This window comes from Vitis vinifera, chromosome 12 (genome assembly GCF_030704535.1).
Source record: "Vitis vinifera cultivar Pinot Noir 40024 chromosome 12, ASM3070453v1".
NCBI lineage: Eukaryota > Viridiplantae > Streptophyta > Magnoliopsida > Vitales > Vitaceae > Vitis > Vitis vinifera.
This window is the reverse complement of record NC_081816.1, coordinates 562,256-583,267: the sequence shown is the minus strand read 5'-3', so window position 1 is coordinate 583,267 and position 21,012 is coordinate 562,256. Positions and strand designations below refer to the sequence as shown.

Genomic DNA, 21,012 nt, shown 5'->3' with positions numbered 1-21,012 from the left:
TTCTTTCAAACACTGAAAGCTAATTGTTAGTGCACACGCCTCCTATTTTCTGTTTCCAAAATCAGAAAATAATAGGTACTTTTACATAAGATACAAAAATACACTTACATTGATGACTAAACTCGCAGTTGGATTGAAAAAATAACAGCTTTAAAGACTATTTAAAAAAATTTATTAAAGTAATTTGGATGATCTTGTGTTTTTTTAATTATTTTAAAATATTAATTTTGAGCCATTGAAGCTTTCACATGCAATGGGTAGATATGTAAATGGACATGGTCACATCCCACATGTAGGAAGACATTGTTCATGTCCTGTCTCTCTCATTTAAATTTATAGATATGACCATATTTATCGTTTATTCTCTCTTGAAATGATAGGTGAATGATATAGCTTTAATCCTTGGAGTGTTTTTTAGACCCATTTTCCTGTTTTATTTTCAAATAAATAAATAAATAGGGAATGTTTTGCTTATATTTTCTTATATTCCATTAATTTTATTATGAAATTTAAATTAAAGAATAAAGTAATTTCAGCAATTTGATAAATGTGTGGGAAAGTGCGTGTATTCATCATAAGATATGCATATGCTGTCCACCGAAAGTTGCTTTTCCCCCATCCACATGTGCCCTACAGCAATTTAAAGCTTTAAAGCATGTTCAAAAAGAATGAGTTGAAAGAGAAAAAGATCAAAAGAAATGTATATCAGAATCCTCTTTTTGTTTAAGTTCCCTTTCCTCTTTGTTTTGAAATCTCAGCTATTGAGATATTTCAAACAGAGAAAGATAAGGAAAATGAAAAATAATCTTGCGAGCAATATTTGAAGGGCATGTTGATGATGCTGTAACCAAAATTCTCTTGTCAAAGTATTGTTGTGGAACAGGTGTTGTAAATGATAGTAAGAGTGAAGCATTCTCCATATGCTTTATTGGAATCCCTTTTGATAAAGGAAACCTCTTGGATCTCTGTTGCCAAACCCAATTCTTTAGAACCCTACTCCATCAAACACAGTTTGAAATCAAGTAAGATCTGATGGCAATTGGTATGGAGATGATAGACAATAGCTGACTGCTGACAGTCTCTGAGATATGGAGACAACTTCCACATGGTGGCCAAGATTTCAATCCCTACATGTTTTACAAACTTGTATTACACCCCCAATGCTTCATGTCCTTTTGGAACCCCCGTGTCCTCATCCCTCCAAAATGAGGGTCCATTAATCCAACACCCCACCTCCATTAAGAGATTAGACGACCCAAAAAAAGGTCCTTGAACTCCTTCCTTCCAACTTAAACATGCCATTACTTCCATGATTCCTCATTCATACCATACTAAATGGCGGTACAATTCATGCAACCTTTTCCTATCACTTGAACCCTCATTAATATGTATGCCCGCATGAAGGTGAAAAGATTCTAATGTAACAATATGGGACATTTTTGCCGCGGGGCTTTTTGCGCAATTTTCACGGTTTCCTCCTATCCTGACTTGCAAAATATCCTCGTATTTCACGGGGGAACTATTAATCTCCTCTATAACACCCACTAGTTCTTGCCAAAACTGAGGAGAAAAAAGATGTGAGATGTGTCTTCTGTTATACACAAAGGCCACTGCAAAATCTGTGAAAGGGATGATAAGCCTGGACTCCGGACAGATGTGCCATAACTTACTGATCCCACTCAATTCAGCCATTTGCCTAAAGCCCACGCAACTCATCGTTTTCCAACTTGAATCAATAAAAACACAGTGGGAGCACAAATTCTACCTTAGACAAGTCTTTTTGTCAAAGGAATGTCCTGGAATTCAATTGCTGTCTCCTCAAGCTTATAAGCAAAAGCTTGAAAAGTATGACATCTAAAGCCTGTCAAGTGTTATGGAGTGCAAAAAAAGTTTCAGAGAATTCATTCTATCCTGAGGAAAAAGTGCTTTCTCCAGCCCATTCTGCCAGATGAAAACTGGCTTTTGTTCTACTCTCCTTTTCTCGTCAGTCAGGAAACTAGAAACCCATCTTATAAAGGAAATAAGGGTCCAATGCTCCTTACACTTGTGTTAAAAACTTAAAACACGGTGCACAAACAATGCTGATTAATCACACAAATCTATGAAAAATATATCATTAATTTTCTTCCCATGTTCTTTATTTTTCTTTCTATCTCATAAATGTTCACAAATCCCAGTTATAACTTATAATAACTGTTTATCACACACCTCAGAACCAGAGAAAACTAGATAGTACTGAGGTAATTACCATATAGGCAAGGATACCCCGAAAATCATACAAACTGCCCAATCAATCTCACACAATAGGTAGCTAAATATCATCCCCATGATCAAAATAAATGCATATAAATTCTCTAAATAATCAAACAGGCAAAGGAGATTACATCTCCAAAGAGAGTCAATTCACCTAGAATTATCTATCAGAGCGTCGCAGAACATCAAACAGGCCGCAGCAACTCCTCCAAGATGTGGGGTGCAGGGTGCGCTGAGTCACAGATATGATGGGCGGCTATTCAAAGATTCAAAACAGAAGAAAAGCAGTCATTAGTTGGATTTGATGTAGCAGGGGCTAACAGGAAGAATCAAACTTAGGAGTAAAAAGAAATATGTTTGAGGAACAATTATGCACTACGAATCTAATCCACTAACCTGATATCCTGTGCTTTCTGGAATCTCAGGCTGATTGTGGTGCTCACCCACATTACTGGTATCAACTGCAGCAACCTGATATGCTGTGCTTTCAGGAATCTGGGACTCGGCGGCACTGGGTTCCACAGCAGGAACGACCACTGCCTCTTGCAACAAATCATCAATTTTTTCTTTGGACGCCAAATCATTAACGCCTGCAGACTCTCCATTCTTCTCCTCTGCAGCTGCTAATTCGGTTTCTTTGGTACCATTTGCCACCATCTCTGCTCCAACTGAAGAAATCCCATTACAGTCATCAAGAGACTGTAATAGTTTCTCCTCAATTGTTTCTGATTCCACCCCAGGCACATCAGGCACTAATGAGTTCTCAACTGGGTTTTCCACTGCTTGAAGCAGATCTTCAGGCTCACCAAGTGAGGCAACAAATGAGTCAGAAACCTCCTCCTGCTTCTCCTCCAATTTCTCTTGTTCCACAAACTCAGGGCTCTTCTCTTCTTGTTTGGACTCCTCCTCGGAACTACTGCTACTTGAATCATCCCCAATATCGATTTCCTTCACATATTCAGAGTTTTCAGTTTCATGAACACCAACCTCTTTCACAATCTCATTATCAAGTTGAAATTCTTCTTTCTGGATGTCCTCCACTATGTAGTTTGCAGATTCTTCTTCCATGTGGGTACAATTGACTTCAAAAGCTGAAGAATCAGTCTCTCTTGCCTCAACTTCTGAATCTAGTTTATGATGGTTTTGAGAAACATTTCCTAAGGATCAAGACACTCACAACTATTAAGAAAAAAAATCTAGAGACACCCAGGAGGCAAAATGCACTGTAGAAGCCGAAAACATAAATGAGAGAGGAAAGTTAGGAATTACCTTGAATAGTAGGTGATGAACGGAAGATGGGTGTCTGTTGCTTCTTTTTCTTGGCTGCTTTTCTTCTCTTTGGACCTGAAGGCATGACTGGTTGTTGGAGCGAGATCTCGATTGTGAAAGGTTTGGTGTTTGTATTCAATCTCGAGGGAATATGGAAAGTGAAAAGAGAGAGATATGTAGAGTCAAAGACAAATTTTCAAAATGAAACAACATTGGAGGGAGGATGTTACAGTGCACCCTTTAGCCTTCAGGGAGTAGTGATTTTGAATTGAGTGCAGAAACTCAGGAATTTGCACCATTCATCTCCTTACTTTTTCCTTTCTTGTCATTAGTAATCTCATCATGTGACTTTTGGATTTTACCGGAAGAATAACCAACCATCAAATAAGGGTTCGGTCATGCTTTCTGAAAAGTTCAAGAAAAAAAAAACATGCTCAAATGTTTCAATGTTTTCTTTTTATTTTAAAAAATGATTGAAAATAATTTTTACTTATTTTTAAAAAATTATTATTTATTTCACTTTATTTTTAAAAATTATTTCCACATAACAATCACCACACAGTATTATAAATTTTTAAAAACAATTTTTTAATTTTAAAAACAAAAAATTCTTTTTAAATCATACAATCGAACAGAATTTAAATTTGCATTATCATTTTATTTAATAATAATGAGATAAAATTAATTTATTAATTAAGGTGGTATCTTGATACTTCTAATCCGTAACGAATTGCTTTGTGGTTTTTTTTGCTTAATTAATTAATTAATTAAGGTGGTGTCTTGATATTTATAGAAGCCTAGGATTCCGAATTCATTATCTTAGGAGTTGCTGAGATATATGTCGGCTTGTAAAACAATTCTTTAAATAAATGTTTAGAAAGAAAAAGATTTATTTATAAATAAATGGAACTATTTATTTTTATTTTTCATTTCTTAAAAAAAATTGTTTTTATAAGAATATTATAAACATAATGTGGGAGACAAAAATTCTAAGAGGGCGAAAAAATAATGTCTATATCTTTTTTAATTTCCTTTATATAAACTATAATTCAAGTTGTTACCAAATTATGGGGGTCTAATTGTAAATGACTTGTGCAAGAGGGGTTTGTTTATAGGAAAAAAGTAAGTTTTCATACACATGTAAAAATAATTATAAATAGAAGCCCTTTAAAAACAATTCAAATTTTATTTACTCACGGATCAAAAATAATATTTAATATAATCAAACACTCGTAGATCAAATCAATGTAGTATGTAAAATAGTATAAAATAATGTTTATATCATTAAAATATAATACCTAAATGGTAAAAGATAATACATTTAATAAAAAATATGTAAAAAATATTAATTTTTTTGTATAACCACTTGAAATTCATATTTAATAAACTTAAGATTATATTTTATGGGTTTATTTATTTATAGGTGTGTATGAAAATACATTTTTCCTTTCCATTATTCATAAATATTGTGTACATAAATATTCTTTTCCTTTCCTTTATATGTCATTATGTCACGTAAATTGCAACATAAAAACATTTTTGGCTCATTTTAAAAATATTGGTCATATTATCTTTTTTTGAAAATCAAAATCATTTAATTGATCCTACTTTCTTCATCAGGGGCGGATCTAGGAAGAGAATTAAAGAAAAAAAATTATACATTGTTTTAAATATTTAAAAAAATAAAACAAACCCCTATAAATTTAAATTTGAATTTGAATTTTTAAAATATAAAAAATAATTATATTTCAAATATCACAAAAAATAATTATAAATTTTAAGTAAAACGAAAAAATAAATTTACTTTATAGAATTAATTCACTCGTCACCCTTAAAGTTTAAGTTAAATATATATCCATCATTTGAATTTTATTTAATATTTTTCTTTATCCTATTCATTTATTAATTTCACTTATTTTCCTTTTTGCTCAAAATAGAGGAGTTATTTAATGAAATTTTAATAATAATGACTAATAGTTTGTTTCATAATGAATTTAGGAAGCGCTTCCAATAATCATTATCAAATACATTTTAAGAGCTTGATAGTAATTCTAAAAAGCATTTTTAATCTTTCTAAAATTTCAAAAAAATTTATCATTCAAGTATTAAAAAAAAGTAGAAACTTTTCTTAAAATTACTGTCAAACATGTTCTAATTATACATTTGGCAATGATTCCAAAAAGCATTTTTAATCTTTTTAACACTAAAGTTTTTTTATCTTTAAAGTATTAAAAAGACTACCAAACGTATTCTAAAGAATGAGTTTGACAGTAATTTTAAAAAACGTTTCTAACATTTATAATGCTTGAATGATAAAAAATTTTAAAATATTACAAATATTAAAAGTACTTATTAGAATCCATTAACAAATGTGAACGAGGGTTTGACTTTGGGCTGCAACCTGTTTCCACCTCTTATGATTGAAATTGAAAACAAAAAACAACAATACGAAGGAGAATGGACGGAGAGGATATGCCCTTTTTATTTCCTCCTCTACATCTCCATTTCCACCATTTTATTTTCATTCCCATCATTCCCATCCCCACGTAATAATATTGAGGATCAATCAAATGTGTTGTACATTTGTATTTCGAATTTTGGGGAGGCCACTTTGGCACCAGAGCCAAAAATCGAGTTGCTTTGGCACCGATACAAATGTACAACATACTCCATTTTATCCGAAGGGAAAATATAAATCTAATATCTTACATTAAACTCATTTTACTTATATAACACTTCCATAGACAGATTAAATAATTTAAAATTTTACTAATTTTAATTACTTTTACCTTTTTCTTTTTTTTCTATTTTTTCTTTTTTTACTATTTTTCATAGTAAAACTAACATGAGAAAATATTTTTTTTTTACATTTTTTTATTTCCTTAATACTTTTTTGTAAATCATACATAACTTAAGATTATGTTTGGTTCTTAGAAAATTTGAAGGAAAATACAAGGAAAAAAATAGAGAAAAAAATAAAAAAATAAAAAATAAATTTAAAATTAATAAATTATTTTCATATATTATTTAAAACCTTTTTTACTTGTTGGAATCTTTTATTTAAAAATTAAATCATTTAAATAATTTATTTGACTCTTTTATATAAAGATTAAATAATTTAAAATTAATAAATTTTTTAATAATTTTAATTATATTCAACTTTCTTTTGTATTTTTCTTAATAAAATCAAAATTAGTAATGTAATTTTTCCCAGGGAACCAAACATAGCCTACATTAATAAATACATTCCAACCATATAGCAATTAAAGAATCCAACTCTACTTTTTCTTAGGCAATCATGGGTGCCACGTACTTGAATTCAACTGCTCATGCTAAATGCTTAGTCGGTAACCCCCAACCACCAAATCGTCAACCCTTCCCATACTCTTTAAGAGCAGATTCAGACATTAGTTTGGTAGCAAATGTGGACATATTTATTACAAGGCTTTCATTTTTTTATAACCAAAGCCATGAACATGTTCAATTTTTCTTTCTTGCTCTTAATTAGTATCGAAGAATGGCACATTTTAACTTGAATATGAGAAAGTGTTAGGATACAGCCCCAAGTACACCATTCCACCTTGGTCAGGACTCATGCAAGCTTAAAAGACCTGATAGGAGTAAAAACTTATACTCATACCCCTCCCTTGGCACCCCATAACATCAACCTCCCCCTTCCTCCCCAAACTTCTCAACTATCGCCTGCTTCCACATAGACTCACTTACCAAGGCAAATCTCCAACCCTACTTGCCCAACAAAGCTTCATTGAGAGCAGAAAGCCCAACAAAGCTTCATTGAGAGCAGAAAGCTTCCTGATGCCAAGACCCCTCTTCTCTTAGCCATTCATACGATAGACCAGCTGACTAGATGAGGTTTTCTCCCTAAAGCTCTACCACCTCATAGGAAATCCCTTTGGATCCTCAAGTCTCAAGTTCACCCTTACAGGCATCACTAGTAATGACATGGGGTAAATAGGCAAAGCTAGGCAGCATACTTTTAATAAGAGTGGGTCTCCCCGCTTTCTACAAATATTATCTCTTCCACAAGGCCAACCTTTTTCTGGAATCTCTCCTCCACCACATCCTACACTGTCACTGATTTCAAAGGGACTCCCAAAGGAAGGCCGGGTAAGTAGAAGGAAACCCAACACCCACCCCCACAGCCCCCGCCCCCCCACACCCCACTGCAAACTCATTCAAGTTTTCTACCCTTCCAAATGGAATGAGTTCACTCTTTCTCCATATTGACTTCTAACCCAAAAATTGCCTCAACTAGTCCAATTCAGATACTTCAGCTGCTCTACCCTAGCCTCACAGAAAAAAAAATGGTAGTATCATCAACATATAAAAGATGAGACATCTCAACTCCCCCTTGTCCAACCCTGCCCATCAAGAAACCAGAAACAAAACCTCCTTCCCTTGCCTTTATTAACAGGCGACAGAAAGTCTCAATAGCCAAAGTAAATAAATGCAGAGAGAAGGGATTCCCCCCCCACACCCCACTGCAAACTCATTCAAGTTTTCTACCCTTCCAAATGGAATGAATTCACTCTTTCTCCATATTGACTTCTAACCCAAAAATTGCCTCAACTAGTCCAATTCAGATACTTCAGCTGCTCTACCCTAGCCTCACAGAAAAAAAAATGGTAGTATCATCAACATATAAAAGATGAGACATCTCAACTCCCCCTTGTCCAACCCTGCCCATCAAGAAACCAGAAACAAAACCTCCTTCCCTTGCCTTTATTAACAGGCGACAGAAAGTCTCAATAGCCAAAGTAAATAAATGCAGAGAGAAGGGATTCCCTTGTCTTAGGCCCCTGGAACTCCAAAAGAAATCAGTAGGCCAAAAAGGAGGCCAATGACATGCACCACCTCATCCATCCCACCCACTTTTGCCCCAAGCCCATTTTCTCATTAAATACTAGCAAGAAATTCCAATTCATAAGCCTTAAAGTCTTTCATTTTAGATAGTTCTCCAAGTGATAACCATGATTTTGACATACAAAAACAAAACATGATGACAAAAACAAATTACAAAACATTAAGATGCACAAAAATCTCATACTTTATATTCCATATTGCTTGTGCTCAATCAAGCATATGCTTCCCAGAAAAGATGGTTAGAAGACTATAACTGATTCTGTTAGGTGTGCAAAGCATAAAGTTGTGGCCCTTGCAGTGAACAAGCTAGTTCAAGCTGTATATACAGCTTTTGCCTACACAAAATCCAAATTCATCCAAACAGAGAAAGCTTATATTGGACATTGGACATTGGACATATTGCCCCTATGCCCAGAGATCTACACTATAGTTGCAGAAAGGAAGCAGACTGGTAAAATTAAAAAATAAACAGCACAGATGCATTAAAACGGCACCTAATATGAAAAGGGAAGCACACGGAATCATGGGATTCAGGAGCATATAAGACCAATTACAATGTTTATATTAAAAAGATGATTAAAAATTGTTCTACTGATTATAATCAAACTCATTTCTTTAACAAGAAGGTCCATCACAAATGCAATTGAGCTATTTATGTAGAATTTTATTATTAAAATACCACTTGTTAAACGTTTTGGGTACAATGATTTTAACCTTGACATTCCAAGTTCTCCCTGTGAGAACAAGATAATAATAATAATAATAATAATAAAAAGGAAGCAGCAGTTTCCTAGACATTTTAGGGAATTTATCAGACATGAAAACTTTCCCAAGAAACAACCACCTGGAAACTGTTTGGGGACAAGCAACTTAAGTAAGAGACTTGTTCTAACTTCAACACATTGAGATGTTCTTAGTCATCAGCTGTACATCCAGTACTCAAAGAAATCACCTTGGAAGGTAAAAAGACATTATGATTTGTAATGTTAGTATTCTTGTGTGCTTTATGATTGGAAAAGCAGGGGATTAGTTCTTCAATGTTGGAGAAACAAACTAGATATTCAGTAATTCTAACTTGAGAATAAAAGGAGAAGCTTTAGCAACAGAGAAGCAATGCAGAAAGATTTAGCAGCTAAAATTTTTCAAATATTTTAATAAAAGCAGTAGGGCACTGATTTAAGTTAAAGTACATGAACCTTTTTGCTTTTGAATGGTAGAATTATTTTTTGACAAATGGTCATATTATTAAAGAAAAATTTACAAGCCTAGCACAAAAATGAAGCATAGAAGGGCCCTCATGAGGTTTCAAACAAAGAAAAACAACCCAAAGCTTGCAAAAAAGAAGATCTAAGAAAAGGCATGAATAGCAGCACCAAAAGAAGATGGATAAATAAGTCTTTCTTTAAGTTCAACAACCAGAAAACTCCTCATTTTCAAAGTTATTCATTTATACTCCTTCCAAATGCACCAAAGGATCCCACCCTATAGGTGCTACTTTCCAAGTAGCTTTCTAGCTGCATCCGCTACTCCAAAGTACCAACCATTAGGAAGATCTAACACTGAGAATAACCAATTCAAGAGCTTCCTATTTTAGACATGCACAATAAAGCAGAAGGTGATCAACCGGTTTCAATTCCTTCTTGCACTCCACACACCTATTCCTATTGACCACTCCCTACTCTTCAAATATTCACTGTGAGGCATTTATCCCACACTCCCATCCACATGAAGACAGACACTTCAGCAGAAAAAGAAGAGCACCAAACTCTTAAATACAGAAACAACCCCCTCCTAAGCTGATCAAATTAATAGGCAATGGTTCAAGAATAAATAGTCATTTTTCAGCTTAATCATATAGCAAATAATGAGAAGATGGACCTATGGTGGTATGACCCATTAAGACTTATTCATATATCCTTTTTCAAAATTTAGCAACTGCTCCAAGGGATTAAGTATTCATTTTTCATACAATTATAGTACTATGTCAATGTATGATGAGTTCAGAATTTGTAGTTTTGTATTTCCTAATGCAAATGATAATACAATACTAGGACTGTTTCAAAAGCTATAGGAGCCAATGAAGAAACCTAAGAGGCCACCTCAAGAAAATGCTTAATGTAAGTGCCTCGAGGCAAATATGGCATGTATATGAGGTGCACAATGCATGCCTTAAGACCCACCTTATCTCTTGCTCCTGTTATGAATTCAGGTACAAGTGTAGGGTGTTTGTGCATATCTAGGTGTTAAGTTTGTTCAATTCCTATATCCAAAATTTTTTCATTTTTTCTCATTTTATATTCTAGGCCAATTTAAGTATATAACTAGGATAGCACATCCAATATGAATGTTATAAGACAGGGTCGCCAATGAGAATGTTATAACTAAGATAGGATGTCCAATGTGAATTTAAGAACATAAGGTACACATCTAGCCAATACGCAATATCTGATCCATATCCCATACGTAAATCAATGCTACGGGATAGAAGAGAAGTTTGCCTGAACCTCTTGATTTGTGCATGAACACCAAGAATAGGGATATGAGCTTGTTGATTTTGCATAAAAATAGCAAAAACAAAGAAAAGAACAAGAAAATTGCCAAAAGTTTTCTTTCTTAATACCAAAAATCTCTCCAAAATAGGGTAAAAGAATTCGAAAGAGCAAAAAAAGGAGAGTGAAATTTTCCTAAAAATGGGGAAAAAAACCTATAACTAGAACACAAAAATAATTGACCCATTGGATCATGGCAGACATAACGAATTCTAATTCTGAAATCTCTAAGTGAAGACGTGATCGAAGCAAAAATCACCAAACAAGGTAAAACCGTGATTTTGGAACCCTAAATGCTAGAATTAGGTCAGAAAGCGCCTTGTGCCACAATGATAGCAATGATTGCTTGTCATGTCAATTCTCTTCTAGAACCTTTACCAAATTTATCACCTTTAGGTCAGGCCCTGCAGTATTCACTACGCTTGGTGATGACTGTGTAGGGCCAAGAAATCTAGGGTGTTTGATACACATCATAAACACAATCATATCTAACATAAATACTTCACATACTTCGAATTGTCAATATAACATATTTTATAGCACATGAGGGGCAAAAGAGTTAGTTCCAATAGGTAATGTGTTTCCTTGGTTGCATTGTTGAAATAGAGAAAACTTCTAAGAATGCTTCATGGAAAACATTTTCAAACCAGCCTGGAAAACACCCGAGAAAAAGTTGGGAAGCACTCAAGAATTACCTTAAAAAATATTGATATAACCTTACAATCTTTGTTTCCAGAACTCATGCAATAATGTTACCATATCAATCTGTTTGTTTTTTCTTCTCCTTCTTCTTTTTCTTAACATTTTCTGAACCATGGAAGGATTTTATAAAAATTTCCAGCAGGGTCCTCTATAATTTCTTAATTATTTTTTATATTTTCTTAATCCTTCCAATTATTTTACGTGAGTTTCATTGCATCTTTTTTCTATAATTCCTATTCAACTCCAATTTTTTAAGCATAGATTAAATTTCACATATATTTCATGTACTATGATTATTGCTTCTATTCCCAACTTCTAATACCATTTCCTATTTGAAATGCCTTGCAACAAACCAAGACTAAGGCTCTATCAGTATGATGGAATTGGAAGGCCATTAAATCAATAGTCTGGAAATAAATCAAAAAAGATCTGGCAGATTAAGTAAAAAACATTAGGGAGCATAGAGGAATATTATGAGATAAAATTTTAAAAAATAAAAAGTGACCATTTGTTTTTAATTTCTTTATTATCCATTCTGTATTCAAAGTGTTCCTCTTCTTGCTGACTTCCATACTGTTTTCATGATCATATTCCCTCCCTACCCACACCCCTTTATTCTCTCCCTTTTTGTAAGATTCTTCTCTCTTAAAACTTCTCCTCATAAGTTTTATTTCTCTCCTTAAAAATTCTCTCAATTTTTTCTATGGCAAGAGTCTCAAAACAAATGATTTGTTTGTGCAAGAAATGCGCCAATGAAGGTTCTATTTCTCCAGAGAACCCTCTTAAATCTTTCTCTATGCTACTTATTTCTCTTGAAATTTCCTCCTTAAACGGACTCTAAATGACATATGGAAATGATCTCATGGTGTGTTATGGTGATTGAGTTTCCTCAACAAATCATACTTCCACTCTCTAGCATTCTCTCCTTACAAGTTCATTAGGGACGTTTTGATCTTCAAGTTTTTATAGTTGGTTTTCACGTATTTTTTTAACTTCATATGGATGTATGCATATTGTAGAAGTAAAAATCTCCACTTTGAGATTTTGCTTAGGAGGAGAGTCTTATAATGAAAAAATGGAAGCCAAATCAGAACGGAAAGTTGCCTATCATACCATGAACAAGAACCCATCATCAATAATTATGATTGTAGAAACATGTTGAGGGTGTTCCTCTTCAATTACTTGAATTGGGGAAAACCAGTTCTCAATTTCACTGGGATGAGAAAAGGGAATGCAAAATTGCAGACATTGTCGTCAATAATAAATCACTAAGCCCAAGACCAGATTCATCATAACTCAATTAGGGTCCTTCACAACCAAGTAAAACTTACTAATATTCTCCAATGGATAATGTCATTTCATCTGCATGAACAATTCAGATGTTAACCCTGGTTACCTATCACAACCTCTTCTTTGAAAAATTCTTGAAGGCAAGACACTGTCAAAGAAAGCATAGATTGATATGACAAGCTCCATGCATGCAAGATCTAGTTTATGTTATAATGTAAGAGCATCCACTTTAAAGGACACAAAGTATAGAAAATGCTAAAACCCTGCAGTAAGCCATCCATGGCTCCATGGTAAGCAGTAAAAATGAATAATAGCATAGTGCAAATAAAAATCTCTTATATTCTGGCAATTATCAAACTCATATAAATGATAGGTGATATTTCATTTGATGAACTAATATGTTAGGTTTCCAACTACAGCAGTAGATCCAGTTCGGAAGTTCATAAGATAAAACAAAATGAGAAGTAACATTGTCAGCACAGCAGGGATACAAAAAAAATTTGATCTGTAAATACCATTACAGGTGATGTGAACATGAAACAACCAAAAAAATGAGCTCCACGGACCAATGGCTTCATTCCCCCATTCCACACACTATATACTTATAAGTTCACATATTCCAGTAGTGGTGTAAGGGATAGAATATTCACTCATGTATAAAGCTTGAACAGTTGAAAGCTGATAGAGCAGGCATCACCTCTATCTTCAAATCTGGCATTAAGAAAAGGATAAAGGGAATTTTCCATTTAGTATCAGAATATCAGCATAAAAGAAAGTTCTTTTGAGCACCGGTTCAAGTTCAAAAAGGTAAAACTCACACCACAAAAGGTTTAATGTGCACCAACTTCTGCCAAACCTGTAGACAGTAAATTCTATTTACATTGTGGCATTCAAAAACCATGCATTCAGGAGCTAACTTCTCAACAGGGAAGACTCAAACAGGAAGACAAAATGTTGATATAGTATTGATATGAACGAACTCTCCATTCACAAAATGGAGATCTGTTTTTTTGTGAAGCAGCTTTGGAAAATCAGCATTAAAGCACTCTCTTGGACAGCACCAACATTAATATTCCACTTCTATCATCACATCAGACTAAAAATTCATTAAAAATCATTCTAAGAAGAATTTAGTGTCTAATTTCATCCACTTGATATATAGATACGTGCATATTTACATACATATATATAAAGAGTCAAACAGATATTCACAGCAGAGCACCTGAGTGAAATACAAATGTCCTATATACACTGATGTCATGTGTCTAGGCCCAATTTTCTGACATTTTTTTTTCTTTTTGAATTCCAAGTTCCAACAATACTATATCTAAAAGAGATAAGAGATTTGAGGTTCTTAGATCTTCTACTTCCACACATGATTATTCACCTCAATGTCAAGAAAAAATCAGCCCACTGCAGTCATCGGAGCTTCTTAAATTAATTAATAGGTAGACTATGCCACTTCCCACACAAAAATTTCTTATTTGACTTAGGTATGTATATAACATATGAATGAAACTTCACCAGAAACATAGAAAACCCAACACACACCAGAAGCAAGAATACATATTAAAGAAAACAAATTTAAAAGAAGAACTCAATGCTTGAGACAAGAGAATAGTTCATCCTTAATCAAGTGTAAAACCCAAGAAATTTACAAAACATCCGGCACATTTGAGTTGGGTGCTTTTCATTTTCTTTTATTTTCCTTCCTTCTCTCCAAGTAGGGAAAAGAAAGAAAATGAAGAAACGAAATGAAGAGTGGTTAGTTTGTGAGTATTACCTTAAGGGAAGTGACCATTTTGCAAGAAAAAACTCTTCCGTAGGAATGAGCATCGAAGCCATGTGAAAGAGAAACCCTAGAAAAATGCAGCAAAGCGTTGGCCTTCCGTCACGACTACTGTGGGTTTTGCTTCCCCCCTCTGCCCTGCTGTGTCCTTTGCCTCCTTGGGTTTAAGGAGGGCTTTTGTCCTTCCCGATTCACGTCATTTTCTATTTTGTACTTGGAACTTGGAAGTAAGGTTTAAAATATCCGGCCCAAATATCCTCGATATATCCAATTGCATCCCATATCAAATTATCAACCGCTATTTCCAAATATTTTATCAGTATCCCACAAGGGTCTCCAAAAAGCCCGCGGGCCGACCCAGGCCCGGCCCGAGCCCATTTATGGATGGGCCAGGCCATGAGCCCCAATTTAGGCCCGGCCCGGCAAGCTGACCCGCCCGTAGGCCCACCACTTAAAAATATATATATATATATATATAAAAATATATTCAAGAAATAGAAAATGCTACATTAATAAAAATATTCATTGCTAACTATTTTATTCATTGAATATATACATTACATTTGAAAATGTGGGAAAAGTTTACATCACTACAAAATAAATACATCTCAACTAGGTTGACACCTACTTATTTGTCAATCATTTGTACTTTTCAACCCAAAAATAAAAATAAAAATATGACATACATTTAGTAAAATATTTTAATCATTATCTCTTGGCGGTGATGGCAAACTGTCGCAAATCCATGAAGATCTTGATGATTTTAGTTTTTCCATATCGACAAGCATATTTTCTTCTTGAATAGAATCAAATATTCTTTTATCTGCTATTGCCCAATCTTTCACACATATATTTACTTCAATAGAATCCGGTGCTAAGCTGTATCGTTTATCACTAACTACTCTTCCACCTGCACTAAAAGCAACTTCTGATGCAACTGTACTCACAGGAACTGTTAGTACATCACGAGCAATGATAGAAAGCACAGAATATTTGTGTTGTTGTGATTTCCACCATATTAAAATATCAAAATCTTCATCATCTTCAAATGAAATTAAATCAATATTAAGATATCTATCTAAATCAGTTGTGTTGTTTGGAGAACTATTTGTTGTCTTCTTTCGACTTTTTAACATTTCTAGAGCTCCTTTATAAAAAGATGAAGAACTTGTAGATGTAGGTGGTAATTTAATAGAACTAATATCATCACCATATTTTTCTTTATAATATTTATATAAATGATATAATAATGAATTTATTTCATTTTTAATTTCTTCAATTTTTATTTGGTCATTAAAATAAATAATTGTTAACCATTCATCCAAAGCTTCAAATTTCAATCTAGGGTCCACAATTAAACCAAGATAAAAAATTAAAGGTATTTCTCCCCAATATTTTCTAAATTTTTCTATCATTGCAAATATTACATCATTAAATATATCCAAATTTAAATATTTTTGAAGTACAATAAAAATATTAGTTATTTGCATGACAACTCGGTTTGAAGATGGATAACATACACCACAAAAATTTTTTGTTGAAGTATCAAATACTTCAAAATGATCTCTTAAAAGATCTGCAATATGTCAATCATAATCATTTAATACATCAATATCTGCTTCACAATCATTATTAATTAATTGTATTTCATATAGTTCTACTACTTTTCTATATTTTATAATAGTTTGTAAAAGTTTATAAGTGGAATTCCATCTAGTGGGCATATCCAAATTTATATTTCTTTTTTTCATATTTAACATTTTGCAACAATAAAAAAATAATTCATGTTTTGCTTGAGAACTATTAAGACCCGTAGCAATGCCTCTAAATTTTTATAATGTATCATCAACGTGTTTTAATCCATCTTTTACAATTAAATTTAAAATATGTGCACAACAACGCACATGAAATATTTTACATTGATCTTCTTTTATTTGCCAATATCGTTTTAATCTAGATACTGCTGCATCATTATTAGAAGCATTATCTAATGTTATTGTAAATATTTTATCACGAATGCCAAAATCTATAATTTCATCATTTATTAAAGATGCTATGGGGATTTATTATTTTAAATGAAATAATTCTTTTATTTAATTTCCATTCATTATCAATATAATGAGCAGTTATACATAAAAAACCACTGTGAGTTAAAGATGTCCAAATATCAGATGTTAAACAAATTCTTCCTTCAAAATTTGCAAAAAAAAATTTTAAAATTTTCTTTTTGTGTTTCAAAATTTTTTATAAGAATTCTTTTAACTGTATTTCCAGAACAACCTTGAAACTGAGGATTAACAGCTTGTTGCATTGTTCCCGTAAAATCATGAGTTTCCATGAAATTGAAAGGTTGTTCTGCTCTTATTATATAACCAATCATTTCTTCACGACAATAAGATTCATCATAAGAAAATGTTTTTAAATTTCCACTTTCATCTTTACCTAATTGCATATAATTTCTAATATCTACATTATTTTTAGTTTTACAATTTTCATGATGCCTTTTTAAATGACTTGTACCTGCATTTGAGCCACCACTAAGAAGTTTTTTACAAATTTTACATTTTGATTTTATTTCTTTTTTATTATTTTCTAAATTTATTTATATTCTATAAAAAAAATTCCATATATTTGAAGTAAATTTTTTGCTATCACATGCATTAGATGAAGAACAAGAACCACTTGCCATAATTATAATTATTGATAAAATATTATGCTAAAAATAATAAATGTAAAATTAAAATGTAACAAATAAATAAAAGTAAAGGTGAAGTATGTTACTAAATTGGAAAACCGAAGCAGAAATTCCTTCAAATTTGAACTCTTTGAACCACCAATGTCAACTCAGAATTATGTTACTATCACTTTTATTTTTTTTTGTTACAAAGATGAAATTTTTTTTTTTTTAAATTTCAAGACCGTTCAACGGTCATAATATTGAATTATGAGTGGCAGGCATGCCAGCTCACTTTTATTTTTTTTCAAAAATCATACAATATTTGTAATATATATATAACTAATGCAAAATACTTACACAAAAGAGGGCTAGCTCAATTGGTGGCTAGCTCCCTTATGGATCCATAAGGGAAGGGGTTTTTGAACCCTCCCTTCAAAATTGAAAACTATTTTAATTTTTACCCAAGCCCGCCCAGCTCGCCCAGCTTGAGGGCCCACGGGCTGGGCCACGGGCCTTAGATATACGAACGGCCCGGCCTGGCCTGGCCCGTTGACCAGTCAACGGGCTCAGTGGCCTGCCCCGGGTTGGGCCATGGCCCTTACTCCTCCGCTCGGCCCGTTGGAGACCCTTAAGATTCCCACGTCATTTTTTCACGTTTCAACTTATAATATTACTTTTTAGATTTTTTCCATTTTTCAATTCTTAAATAAATTAATTCTAATTATTTTATTTTTATTTAATTTATTACCAAAAATATAAAAAACATAATTTTCTTAATAGGTCTTTTTATATAATTTATACATTTATTAAATATAAAAATATATAAATATTAAAAAATTATATATATATATATATATATATATATATATATATATATATTATTATTTATTTGATATCATTAAATACATTTAAATTAAAATGGATCATAATTTTACTATTAAATATATTTTAAAATTAATCATATTATCATACTATTATTGTAAAATAATATATAATACAACTTAATAACAACTGTACATTTATAAAATTTATATAAGTGTACATTTGTTATGCTCATAGATGTTTTAAGGTTGGTTTTTTTCAATGTTTTAAAAATTGGACCGGTGATCGAATCGGAAAAATTACCGATTCACGGTTCACTGGTCGGACTGCCGGTCGAACCGCGGTCGAACCGGTGATGTAATAAATAATTAAATATATAATTTATTTATTATATAAAATTAAAAATAATTATAAAATTAAATGTATATAAAATTACAAATTTTAATAATGTTTGATTTTTATATTTGGTATATTAAATTAAATGATAAAGTTTAATATTTTATTAAATAGAAATATGTAATATTTAAGAAAGAAGATATATTTAAAATGAAAAAATTTATAATATTTAATTTTATCCTTTTGTCTTTGTATTTTATTGTTTTTAAATTATTCTATTAATTAAATATTATTTTTTATAATTATTATAAAAATAAACAAGAATTTAAATATTTACATTTTTTTAAAGATTTTATATGATAAAATTTGGAAATAAAATCAAAGTTCCGTGCATCCAACCCTCAAGAGGCAAAACAATTCATTGAGCGGACCGAATCGGATAGTTCACTGGTTGACGGTTCGATCGGTCGGACCGGCCGGTCCGGTCCGGTTTTTAAAACCATAATTTTTTTTGTTTGGGAGGCAACATGGGGGAAAGTTTTGACTTTAGACCAATTGCAAAGAAGAGGGTGGTCTTTATCCCATAAATGTTCCCTTTGTTATGCTCATGAGGAGTCAATTGACCATATTCTCTTGCATTGGGGAAAGACAAGGTTGTTGTGGGAGCTCTTATTATCTCTATTTAGGGTGTGTTGGGTGATTCATGCTTTAGTTTTTTAAGGTGACAGAGCTCGTTTATTGGAAGAAAAAAAGAAGAAAATGTGGAGATCAAAGCCTTTGTGCCTTTTATGGACAATTTGGAATGAGAGAAATAGACGATCTTTTGAAAATATGAAACTTTCTATTCAAAGGTTGAAGCTTTTGTTTTTGTGCAGCTTATTTTCTTTGACAAACTTGTTTATAAAACATACTTCTATGTCCTTAGTTGATTTTATTGATTAGTTGAGGTCAGATTGAGGGAGAGAGTATTTTTGTTTTTCCTATCCGTTTTAGTGCTATTAGGCATTATGTTGTATACACCATATGTACTTTACTGCACCCCTTTTGGTGTTTTTATGCAATTTGCACTAACTATATATATATATATATATATAAAATAGTACATATTGATTTTGATTTGTTATAGCTCATTGTTAAAGTACACTTTTGTCTTTATCTTGTTCATTTATGATCGTATAGGATTTGCTTTATTCTATGTCTTAATCCTTGGTATCCATCGATTTCCCGATCAATTGTCATACCTGCCTTAACTTGTTTAGTAAAGACTTAATTTTAATGATTAGAGGGGTGTATAGTTGTACTTTCTTGATAGGTAACCTGATTTCGAACTCAAATTCTAATTTTCACGAACTTGCTTTTTCTTTTTAGGAGTCACACTTAGAGTTTTTATTTTATTTTATTTTGTTTTTCCCTTTCAAAATAAAATAAAAATAAGTGGCGAATCCAAAAACTTTTTTAAAAATTATTTTTTCATAAATAAAAAATGAGTCACATCAATAAGTAGGAATGTATGTGGAAAATGTAGGTCAATATATTACAATATATCTTTAAACACAAATACCTAAAAGTTTAATAAATTTATTTGATTTTTTATTAAATTATTATTTTTTCATCATTTTTATTAAATAATTTAAAATTTATATAATATTTAACTTTATTATCTAACTGTGCAAATACCTTACTTAGTGTAACAAACTTAATAATAAATAACATGTCCTTCCATGCACGAGATCCTGGTTCAATCCTTTCCCTCCACTTCAATTTAATTTTTTTTAAGATAAAAAATTGAAATGCTATGTCAACCGTGTATAGCTCTAGGGGTGTGGGTTAGTAAGGAAATGTTGTTTTTTGTAATTACTAAATACTTTTTGCTTTTGCTTTCATTTGTGGAGGGATTCCTCATCTTTTGTATTTTTTTAATTCATGTTTCAATATAATTCATTGTTGTTTCCTATAAAAAAAAATTGTCACATCAACAACCATAACACTCAGAAACAAGCTTTTAAAACTAATTGCTTTGTGAACTATCACAAACACATGTAATGGGTATTAGAGAATTCATTATAATAGATTTTCTTTCTATTTTCACATTTTTGTAATTAGTTGTAACTTTCTATTTTTTGTAATTTCCTAATTCTTCAACAATGGGCTAGGTTGAATTAGATTGACTTTTGGGCTGGGCTTTGGAGCCTATTTCATTGTTAGAAAAATTAGACTAATCCAATAGAAGGTAATCACCCTAGAGGGGGAGGGGTGAATAATGTGATGATATATTTTTACAAAATTAATGTAAGAGATAATTATATGCAAATATATAATAAAACAATATAAAAACAATTGCATATAAAGTAAAAGAGTAGGGAAGATAGAATGCAAACACAAGATTTTATAGTGGTTTGGCGCAACCCAGCCTACATCCACTCTCCTTTAGCTTCAATCCC

At 32.1% G+C, this 21,012-nt stretch overlaps 1 protein-coding gene and 1 long non-coding RNA gene across 2 annotated transcripts; both read right to left on the bottom strand.

Moving 5' to 3' along the window:
- Nucleotides 1-2,102: 2,102 nt before the first annotated feature.
- LOC100242015 (uncharacterized) lies at nucleotides 2,103-3,759 on the bottom strand. Its single transcript, XM_003633172.4, has 3 exons — nucleotides 3,523-3,759; nucleotides 2,650-3,410; nucleotides 2,103-2,509 (listed from the first exon to the last, which is right to left on the bottom strand). Exons 1-3 carry the CDS (start codon nucleotides 3,605-3,607, stop codon nucleotides 2,414-2,416), a joined length of 942 nt encoding a protein of 313 aa, XP_003633220.1. The 5' UTR covers nucleotides 3,608-3,759; the 3' UTR covers nucleotides 2,103-2,413.
- A 9,546-nt stretch (nucleotides 3,760-13,305) lies between these two features.
- LOC100854169 (uncharacterized) lies at nucleotides 13,306-14,999 on the bottom strand. Its single transcript, XR_786939.3, has 2 exons — nucleotides 14,731-14,999; nucleotides 13,306-13,658 (listed from the first exon to the last, which is right to left on the bottom strand). It is a non-coding gene; the product is annotated as an uncharacterized LOC100854169 (long non-coding RNA).
- Between the last annotated feature and the right edge of the window lie 6,013 nt (nucleotides 15,000-21,012).

Coding starts and splice junctions, on each gene's coding strand:
- LOC100242015 (XM_003633172.4), bottom strand. CDS start 3,607: ATGCCTTCAGGTCCAAAGAGAAGAAAAGCAGCCAAGAAAAAGAAGCAA. Junction 3,411..3,522: donor TTCATCACCTACTATTCAAG/GTAATTCCTAAC, acceptor CTTGATCCTTAG/GAAATGTTTCTCAAAACCAT. Junction 2,510..2,649: donor CAGAAAGCACAGGATATCAG/GTTAGTGGATTA, acceptor ATCTTTGAATAG/CCGCCCATCATATCTGTGAC.